Consider the following 10,420-nt stretch of genomic DNA (forward strand, 5'->3'; position numbering starts at 1 on the left):
TCAAAATGGGTAAAATAACAGATTCAAAACTAAAACAACGTCATAATCCTTTATTAAAAGATATATCAACGCTGGGTGGTAATTTAAGAACCACACCAAGGACATCAAAAATTAAAAATCCAAAATCCAAAACAAATAAATCAGAAAAGGAACAAGAAGAAGGTTATCTTGATGCAGTAAGTTCGAGAAAAATTTTACAATTAGCTAAAGAGCAACAAGAGGAATTAAGAGATGAGGAAGAGAACGAGGAAGTAGAACCACCACAACAACAAAGATTCATAAGTACAACAATCGAAAGTGATGAAGAAGAATCAGAAGAAGAAGAGAAATATTCAGATTTAGAGGATGAAGAAGAAGAAATAATATATGACGAAGAAGAAATAGAAGTAGATGAAAAAGATGCAGAATTATTTAATAAATATTTTCAAAATAATGGATCATCAATAAATGGAGAACAATCAATAAATTTGGCAGATAAAATATTGGCAAAAATTCAAGAAAAAGAATTACAAACTAAACAACCAACTGAAAAACCTCAAGAAGATGCAGTTTTATTACCACCAAAAGTAATAATGGCTTATGAAAAAATTGGGAAAATATTATCAACATATACACATGGTAAATTGCCTAAATTATTTAAAATTTTACCTAGTTTGAAAAATTGGAAAGATGTATTGTATGTTACAAACCCTGCAAATTGGACACCTCATGCTACATATGAAGCTACAAAATTATTTGTATCTAATTTACAATCAAATGAAGCTCAAATTTTTGTTGAAATGGTATTATTAGAAAAATTCAGATCTTCTATAGAAGATTCAGATGATCATCATTTAAATTATCATATTTATAGAGCTTTAAAAAAATCATTATATAAACCTGGTGCATTTTTTAAAGGATTTTTATTACCATTAGTTGATGGGTTTTGTTCAGTACGTGAAGCTACAATTGCTGCTTCAGTATTAACTAAAGTATCAGTACCAGTATTACATTCATCAGTTGCATTATCACAATTATTATCAAGAGATTTTAATCCAGCTACTACTGTTTTCATAAGGGTATTAATAGAGAAAAAATATGCATTACCTTATCAAACATTAGATGAATTAGTATTTTATTTTATGAGATTTAGAAATGTAACTCAAGATTCTATTGAAATTGATAATGATAAAATTGAAATACCTCAATTACCTGTTGTTTGGCATAAAGCATTTTTATCATTTGCTCAACGTTATAAAAATGATATAACTGATGATCAAAGAGATTTTTTATTGGAAACTGTTAGACAAAGATTTCATCATGCTATTGGACCTGAAATTAGAAGAGAATTATTGGCTGGTAAACCAAGACTTGTGGCTCCTCAACAACAACAACAAGATGGGTTAATGATTGACGCTTTTTAAAATTAATAAATAAAATTAAGAATTTAATTTGAAAATGTAGATTTGTCTTTTATGTTTGTATACCTGTTGCATGTCTATAACAGACTGGAAGTTGCATGTCTATATAATTCTTACCCAGTCTGTTTCTAAAAGTTTTGGGTTTATTGATTTTTAATTGTATTATTTTTGTATGTCCTATTGTCAGAAGTCTTTACGCTTTGTAGATTGATCTGTTGAAAGTTTTTCAACATTTGGTTGCATTTAGATTGCAATTTGAATACTAATGTTATATTTCACAATTACAAATTTTCAACTATAATCTTCATATATAACCAAGTTTCAAATGTTATATTTTCAATTATAAATTTATAACTTTTTTTTTCAACAATTACTAACAATTTGATTCAATTTTTTTAATAATAATTCATTCTAATCTATTACAAATTTCAAGTATATTAAAATCAATGTACGATATACCTACAATTTACGAAAATCAAAATTGCTTTTTGAGTGAAATACTACAAGAAATCACATACCAAAATCACGAGAGCAAACAGGTTTTGCTGCATAAAACCAGTAAATGCATTTTTTTTCCGAATGAAAAGAGTGAATGTAAACATTAAAAATTCTTGTCATATACTTTATAAATTGTGAACAGTATACATTTTTTGTTTTCTTGTACATAAATTTTTTTTTTTTTTTTCGCAGCCAAAAAAAAAACCTAAAAAGAATAATTTTAAACTTTCCTTAACTTCATATAAATTTCGATTGTCCTCAATTTGTGACGTATTTAGCTATTAAATGACACTTACACAAAACCAAAAGTTATATCAATTATTAGAATAATCAAAATAAATCAAAAACTTACAACCCTGAATTTACAACCCAAATCCTAAAATCAATCCAATACTTCTCAATTCTAAATGATCCAACAAAATGAAATATCAAAACTTCTAAAAGCAACACTAACTTCCACAACCAATTTCAAAGGAGTATCAATATCACTATTATCAAAATTAGGTAATCAACTAATAACAATAACAACTACAACAGAAGATCAATTAAAAATATATTCACTCATAGCTTACAATTCTGTAGCATCTACAAATCTAGAATGGAATATTATTGAATTTAATGAATTAAAATGTATTATACAAAAAATTTCAAATAATGATAATTCTATAGATTCTAATGATGAAGAAGAATTGACTTATTATGTTACTTTGTTTTATTTAAATTCTTCAAATGATAATGGTGATGATGGTGATGCTATTGCTAAATTAAAAGTTGATAATTTATCTAAAACTTTAAAAGATGGATTAAAAGGATATGTCAATTAAAATTATGAGTAATGAAATTATAGAGATTTGAATATTACTAATAAGTTAATGGATATGAAAAAGAAGTATAGAAAAATAATGATTAATATATATAAATTTGTATTAGAAATGAAACAAAACATAAACAAAAACTATTTAGTATTATAAACAGTGTAGTAGAAAACCTTTGTAAAAAACAAAATGATTATGAGAAAAGAGCCAAAAAAGTAAAAGTAAGTGGTATAAACTTGTGGAATAATATAAAAAAAAATATGCTATAATTAGTTTTCACCTTTAAGTAACTATAGTTGTTGGTTGGGAGATTTGATGGGTGAAAAATAGTAGGTAGGTATGATTCTTGTTGAAGGATCTGTTTCATTTGGTTTGTTTATTGATTGCTTGATAGGAAAAATGAAGCTAACCCTGATTGATTTAATTTATTTATTTTGTAATCATTTCTTCATCTTGTTCTTCTTCATCTTCATCTTCTTCGTCAACATCTTCAATATTTTCATCCATTAAACTTTCTTCATCAAAACTTTCATCTTCATCATCACCAGAATCAATATTTTCATCATCATCATCTTCTTCATTACCACTTTCTTCTTCTTCTTCTTCTTCACTTTCATACCAAAAATCTTCATCAATTGGTTCATCAATTAAATTTGAATTTTTCATATTTGAATTACTATAAGCATTTTCAATTTCTTCTGGCATTATAAAATCTTCTGGTATATCTTTTTTTGATCTCGCAACTTCTTTTGTAACTTTTTTTTTATATTCTTCAAAATTTTTTCTAAATTCAACACTTGCATCAATATTTGCTGGTGAATTACCATTTGGATCATCTAATAAAGAAATTATTGAAATTAATACACTTTCAACAGTTTGAGCAGGTGACCAAGTTTCACTTTCTGGTTCATCTGATGTTGGATCACCTCCTTGATGTAATATTGATATACATAATCTACCATCTCTATAAATATTGGGATGATATATAGCAGGAGTAAATCTAAATGAAGGAGGAGAAAATGGAAAATCTTGTGGGAATCTCATTTGTCCTTTAAAATATCCTCCATGATATAAAGAATCTGGATTTAATACCATTACTCCAATATTCCATAAAAAAATATTATCATCATCTAATTCAATATGAAATGAAGGAATTCTCTTTTTTGGATCTGTTAAATCTTTAAATTGTCGTTGTAAAATTGCTGCTGCTGATTTTGAACTCATTTTAGTGTGTATGTATGTAATATATGTATGTAATGTTATTGATGTGGTAAAATATTTCTGATTGATTATTTGTATTAAATGAGGATGTTGTTATTTATTTGAATCCTTTTGGTTTAGTAATATATAGTAAATATTTGTTAAAGTGGTGTATATGATAATGTAGTTTTAATAATTTTATTAAAATGAAATGAGTAATATAAAAAAACTGAAGATAAGATATATAGTGTGTATAATGATTTAAAATTAAAAATTACTTTATTTATGAGTTGTTAATGGTTGTTGTTATTTAAAGATGTAGTTGTTGATTATTGATATATACGGTAAATATATGTTTGATGATTAATAATACCAGTAATACTTGTATATTTAGAAATGGTTGGTTGTAAATTAATTATAATATTATAAATTTGTAATAATAAATAATAAATTATAAAATTAAAAATTGTTGATGATTAAAAATCTTTGTTATTTATTTTTTTTATTTTTGTTTCTTTTTTTCTTTAAATTTGAAATCTATCTTAATATTAATATTAATAAATACAAATATTACATATATCCAGAGGGTGATTATTACTATTATAATTTATATAGAGCTTATGTTAGAGTTTATAATAGAGGTTATTATAAAGTAATCATACTTCTACACTTTTATACTTATTAAAATTGTGGTGGAATAGAAGTAGTTGTAAAACAAATATGAATTTATTTATTTACGTTATTGAATAATAGGCAAGTTTCAAAATTGTTTGATTAGAGTATTTTCAATATATTGTTTAAAGGAAACTCTTTTATTATTGCTTATCGATGTTCTTTTGTAGTATAACTTTACTAAACAAAAGATTAATATGATAGTTCAAAATTCATAAAATTCCCATATGATGCTCTTAATACTTAATATTAATATCATTATAAGAATAATGCCATACATAAAACTAAGATGATGATTTAACTTAAATACATAAAGTGGTTGAAAAAAGAAACTTTTTATTCTTTCAATTATCATAAAACTAAAAAACTAAAAAACCTATTGAAAATTAAATTTAAAATTTGACGCCCTATCTCGTTCTAGATTCAATTAATTTACGACCTATTTTTGATCATATTCTTAAAACGGATAAAAAGGTAACTTATTCAATCATTTATCAAATATTTAATATTAATGTTGAATGAGATATTAGTGTAACTTAGTTAGGAACATACGAAAGGTTTTTGCATTTTTAATATCAATAACAATCAATGATATCAAAAATATTGAATTTTAATCGAAAGATCATAAACCAAAAGTCTCCTCAATGATTTGATAAGCTAAGTTTCTTTCTAATTACTCAATTCGTATAAGAACCACAACTTCTTTAGATAACTACTATAACAAATACTCACTTCATTTCCTATAATTTTCTCTATTGAACCACTCAAAGATGAATTCAGAGGTTTTAAATATTAAATAAAAGGCGAAGAGATTTTAATAAAACATTTATACATTGGGTGCAATAAAAATTTACACTCGTTTGACTACAAAAATTGTCAAAAATTTTTTTAAATTTAACATACAACCAAATAATCGATGGACTGTTGTTTCAATCTGAGACTAGCACCTAGACTAGAATAAACAAGTCAAGTCAAGCCAGCATCGACGAATCATTTCCTCTTAAATAATTTTACAACTGTGTTAAATACTAAGTAAAATAAATCCGATTATCGCTTGAAAAGATTGTGATCTGTATAATTTTTATGCAGGAAAAAATATACTATTTTCTAATCTTTTAAGCAACTTGATCTTATAAAATGTTTCAAATTTTAATTTACAACCAACAATAAACTTTAAATAAAAACTACATAGATATACTTTGAAACCTCATAAATCATATGATATAATACTTCGTTCATAACAAGTTCTTAGCACATTCAAAAATGTTCACATCAATACGGTGTTTTGCAACATCATCAAATTCAATAAATCATTATCAATTATTAGATTTACCAATAAATGCATCCATCAAAGAAATAAAATTACAATTTAAAAAACTTTCAAAGAAATATCATCCAGATTTAAATCAACATTTAACAGAAGAAGAAAAAAATTCAAATACTGAAAAATTTGCATTAATGGTAGAAGCATATGATACTTTAAAAGATATTAAAAAGAAACGTACATACGATCAAACATTACATACTGGATCAGGAAATCAAGGTTTTGCATCAAGAAGATCAAATGAATATAATCGATATTATGGAGATGCAAAATATTATTCAAAAAATGGTAAATCATATACAACAGCATCTGGATTAAATACAAAACGACATAAAGTTCATTATACAGATCCAAAATTTCAAGATAATCAATCTAAATTTTCAGGAGAACATAAAAATCATGGAGATAAATTTGATGTTCCACATTTTGATTATGAAAAACATCTTAATAGAAATTTAAAATTTGAACAAAGAATATTGGATAAATATTTAGATGAAAATACCAAGAGAAGAATATTATCACAATTATCAAGATCTGGTGAAGCTATATCTGAAGAATTGAAAACTAAACATTTATTACGTCACGTTAATAATATAAAAGAAAATGATCATTATGAATTAGAACAACAAAAATCAAGACAAAAAAATTATTCAAATGTAAAATATGGAGGTAGTACTACTTATAAAGGAGCTACTACATATCTGAATTTATATCAAAAACCAATAAATGATGATGATAATCCATTTATAAAAGTCTTTGCTGCATTAGGTGCTGGTACATCATTATATATTCTATATAAAATTATTAATTAGACATATCCGCCCCCCTGTTTAACGATCAACTTCTCCAAACACTAAATCCATAGTACCTATAATAGCAACAGCATCAGCTAATAAATTACCTCTTGCAATATGATCAAAAGCTCCTAAATGAGCAAAACCTGGTGCTCTAATTTTACATCTATAAGGTCTTTCACTGCCATCACTAACTACATAAACAGCCATTTCTCCCTTTGGTGCTTCAATAGCAGTATAAGTTTCTCCTTGTGGTACAGCATAACCTTTAGTAAATAAAAGGAAATGATGAATTAATGCTTCCATATCTTCTTTCATTAAACTTCTTGGTGGTGGTGAAATTTTATAATCTTCAACTTTAACTGGTCCTTGTGGCATATCATTTATACATTGAAATATAATTCTTAAAGATTGACGAAATTCAACCATTCTTATAAGATAACGATCATAACAATCTCCATATAATCCAACTCCAATATCAAAATCAACTAAATCATAAGCATCATAAGGTTGTGATTTTCTAATATCAAATGGAATTCCTGAACCTCTCAACATTACTCCTGATAATGAATAATTTAATGCATCATCTGCTGAAACAACACCTACACCAACAGTTCTTTCTTTCCAAATTCTATTATCAGTACATAATTCTTCAATTTCATCAATTCTATCACCAAATTGTGTTGCCCACATATATATATCATCTAATAATCCAGCAGGTAAATCTTGTGCTACACCACCTGGTCTAACATAAGCACTATGTAAACGAGCACCTGAAACTCTTTCATAAAATTCCATTAATTTTTCACGTTCTTCAAACCCCCATAAAAATGGAGTTAATCCACCAACATCCATAATATGAGTTAATACAGACATACAATGATTTAAAATTCTTGTAATTTCTCCAAATAATGTTCTTATATATTTTGCTCTAATTGGTACTTCAACATTTAATAATTTTTCAACAGCTAATGCAAAAACTTGTTCATTTGTCATCATTGATACATAATCTAATCTATCAAAATATGGTAATGCTTGCATATAAGTTTTTGATTCAATTAATTTTTCAGTACCTCTATGTAATAAACCAACATGAGGATCACTACGTACAATTTCTTCACCATGTAATTCTAAAATTAAACGCAACACACCATGAGCAGCAGGATGTTGAGGTCCAAAATTTATTGTAAAATGTCTAATTTTAGTATTTTGTTTTGATACTTTATCTGGTGAATCTGATTTATCCCACATCATATTTGTTTCATCCATTACTTCTGAAAATGTAGTTTTACCAAACATTCCTGATGGTTTTGAATATTTATCAACTTTTCTACCCATTGCATTAAGAGCATTTGCAGTTGTTGGTTCTTTGGGTGTTGTAGGGACAGTTGTTTCTGCATATGATCGACATTGTTGTTGTTGTTGTATTATTGGGGTGACATTGAATTTATTTAGATTTCTTGTGATCGAATTAATATGATTTGATGATCTTATTCTTAACATTTTTGTATATTGACAACAAGTATGTGATTGATTGAAAAAGTGAGTGATTAGTTATTGAATAGTTGTATGTTTGAGTTAAGAATTGAAAATTTTAATGCTAGGTGAAATGAATGAATAGATAAATTGTAAGGTTTGTTTGTTTGTTTGTTTGTCCCAAATTCCTTTGATTGTCACTAACTAATCTTTAATCTCTGATTCTATCTCTGGTTATATTTGATGCTATGAAAAAAAATAATGTATGAGAGTGAAGGCTACCAAATAATTTACAAGTAATATTAATCTCTTTTTATTTAATTGGCTATAGTATCAGTAGTATATAAAAAGTGTACACTTTACACGACCAATTTTTGAAATAAGACCAATTTATCAACATCAATAACTAACAACGATAAGGCAATGTATAGTAGAACAAAATGTGTATATACAATTCGTATTAGCATACGAGATATAGTAATAGTGAGAGCAATTGCAGTAAGTTTTCAAAGGAGATGTAGGATCGGCTTAATTCAAATTAAAATGACAAAAATGATCTTATCCCTTTATTTATTTCAACTTGAGCTGTATTAGCGAATAACGCATTAAATTACTATTGAAAATGAATTTATTGATAATGACTAAGCGGAATTAGTCAAATAACTCATTTCAAAATTTACAAACTTAATACTCAAATTTTTTCAAGTAATTCAAGTCTAAACTCATGTGTAGACTAAATTTTTTGATTTTTACATTTTAAAAGTATACTGTAATGATACACTGTTGAGAAAACACGTCTAAAATCTAATTCGGTATAGATTAGAGAATAATTTTTATTTTAAAAAAAGACGTGCCTTTCGTAGCTACCAATTCCATATACTGCATACAAATAAGAAAGCTGGTTAATGCAAATTAGTAACTTGAGATGGAATATAAGAAATAACTGAAAGGATCCATATCTTAATTGATAAGAAAGAAAAAACCATTTAACCTAGTGATGTTTCGTGATGTTTCAGTGTTCGGTTTGTCTTGTTCATTTGTTTTAAGAGTCACAAGTGTTTTAAATATAAAATTTTAAGTATCAACGCAGATTAGAGGAAAGTTTTTTAAACAGATAGAGAAAAAAAGAAATTTATTCGGAAATTAAAATAAATAAATAGTGTACTGTATATAACAAATTTCAAAATTAGTAAAATGGTTTCAAGTACAATTTTATATACAGTACAATAATAATATAGTAAAATATTTTTTGCAAAATTTATTAATTAAGAAAAAATTGGTACAAAGTACTTCCATTATATGTAATAAATTATTTAACCTTGAGTTCTCTTATTTAAATTTTTTTGAATTTATAATTTCAATTTCCTTTCAATATTTCAATTTATAATTTTCAATTTATAACTTATTTTCTTCTTTTTAGGGTTTATATTTCAATTTCAACTACTTTCATTTTCATTACTATTATTTCATTTTTACTTCAGTTATTAAGTTACACATATTTCAACCCCCATTACCTCCATAATAGGCTTTAAGTTTTTACCATTTTTTCACCGATTTCATATAGACATATACTCAAATTATTTGTATAATAACATAGACTAGACATTATGATAGATATAACATTAACTCCTCCACCATCAATGAATTCATATCACAATCAAAACACTAAACGAAAAAACAATGAATTTCAAGATGATTATAAAAAAATAAAAAATTTAACAACAGAAGATTTAATAAATTCAAATCCAGAATGGCCACAATTTATACATCCAGATGGTGGGATATTAAAAATAACTCCATGGGGTTCAATAAGACAATATGTTGATTTAACAAGTGGTGAAACTATAACAAAATTTGAAGATTGTAATTTTGAAGAATATTCTTTTAAATCTGAACAAGTTGAAAAATTATATCAAACTCCAACTACTCCTCAATCAATATATAATCAATCATTACAACAAACCTCACATTCACAACAACCACCACATCAGCATCAGAAACCTCAATTAAGTCAACAAAGTTCAATGAATTCAATAAACACTTCCTCCCATAATTTTTATAATCAATCACAATCAAATATACATTTAAGTCCAAGTCATGAAGTTGAAAGTTATGTAGTAGATGGGTATCAACAACAACATGATCAAATTTTAGATAATGAATTTCAAATTGAACATGAAAATTATTTTGGAATGAATTGATTCAACTTAATATCATAATTTTTCTGATGTTGATTATTAG

General features: G+C 25.8%; 6 protein-coding genes across 6 annotated transcripts; 4 read left to right on the forward strand and 2 right to left on the reverse strand. All coding sequences in view use genetic code 12, as the record gives it.

Moving 5' to 3' along the window:
- Positions 1-5: 5 nt before the first annotated feature.
- ENP1 (snoRNA-binding rRNA-processing protein) lies at positions 6-1,403 on the forward strand (the record flags this gene model as incomplete). Its single annotated transcript, XM_051766427.1, has 1 exon — positions 6-1,403. The coding sequence occupies one exon, from the start codon at positions 6-8 to the stop codon at positions 1,401-1,403; it is 1,398 nt and encodes a 465-aa protein (XP_051617384.1).
- Positions 1,404-2,305: 902 nt separating this feature from the next.
- Positions 2,306-2,722, forward strand: KGF54_005612 (uncharacterized protein; the record flags this gene model as incomplete). The annotated part of the gene is made up of 1 exon (XM_051766428.1): positions 2,306-2,722. One exon carries the CDS (start codon positions 2,306-2,308, stop codon positions 2,720-2,722), a length of 417 nt encoding a protein of 138 aa, XP_051617385.1.
- Positions 2,723-3,142: 420 nt separating this feature from the next.
- CDC34 (SCF E2 ubiquitin-protein ligase catalytic subunit) lies at positions 3,143-3,937 on the reverse strand (the record flags this gene model as incomplete). Its single annotated transcript, XM_051766429.1, has 1 exon — positions 3,143-3,937. One exon carries the CDS (start codon positions 3,935-3,937, stop codon positions 3,143-3,145), a length of 795 nt encoding a protein of 264 aa, XP_051617386.1.
- A 1,911-nt stretch (positions 3,938-5,848) lies between these two features.
- Positions 5,849-6,721, forward strand: KGF54_005614 (uncharacterized protein; the record flags this gene model as incomplete). The annotated part of the gene is made up of 1 exon (XM_051766430.1): positions 5,849-6,721. The coding sequence occupies one exon, from the start codon at positions 5,849-5,851 to the stop codon at positions 6,719-6,721; it is 873 nt and encodes a 290-aa protein (XP_051617387.1).
- An 18-nt stretch (positions 6,722-6,739) lies between these two features.
- On the reverse strand, positions 6,740-8,206 carry NUC2 (Nuc2p; the record flags this gene model as incomplete). Its single annotated transcript, XM_051766431.1, has 1 exon — positions 6,740-8,206. One exon carries the CDS (start codon positions 8,204-8,206, stop codon positions 6,740-6,742), a length of 1,467 nt encoding a protein of 488 aa, XP_051617388.1.
- A 1,580-nt stretch (positions 8,207-9,786) lies between these two features.
- On the forward strand, positions 9,787-10,380 carry KGF54_005616 (uncharacterized protein; the record flags this gene model as incomplete). Its single annotated transcript, XM_051766432.1, has 1 exon — positions 9,787-10,380. The coding sequence occupies one exon, from the start codon at positions 9,787-9,789 to the stop codon at positions 10,378-10,380; it is 594 nt and encodes a 197-aa protein (XP_051617389.1).
- Positions 10,381-10,420: the final 40 nt, after the last annotated feature.

Source organism: Candida jiufengensis (genome assembly GCF_024610255.1).
Source record: "Candida jiufengensis strain CBS 10846 chromosome Unknown scaffold10, whole genome shotgun sequence".
Classification (NCBI taxonomy): Eukaryota; Fungi; Ascomycota; class Pichiomycetes; order Serinales; family Debaryomycetaceae; genus Lodderomyces; species Lodderomyces jiufengensis.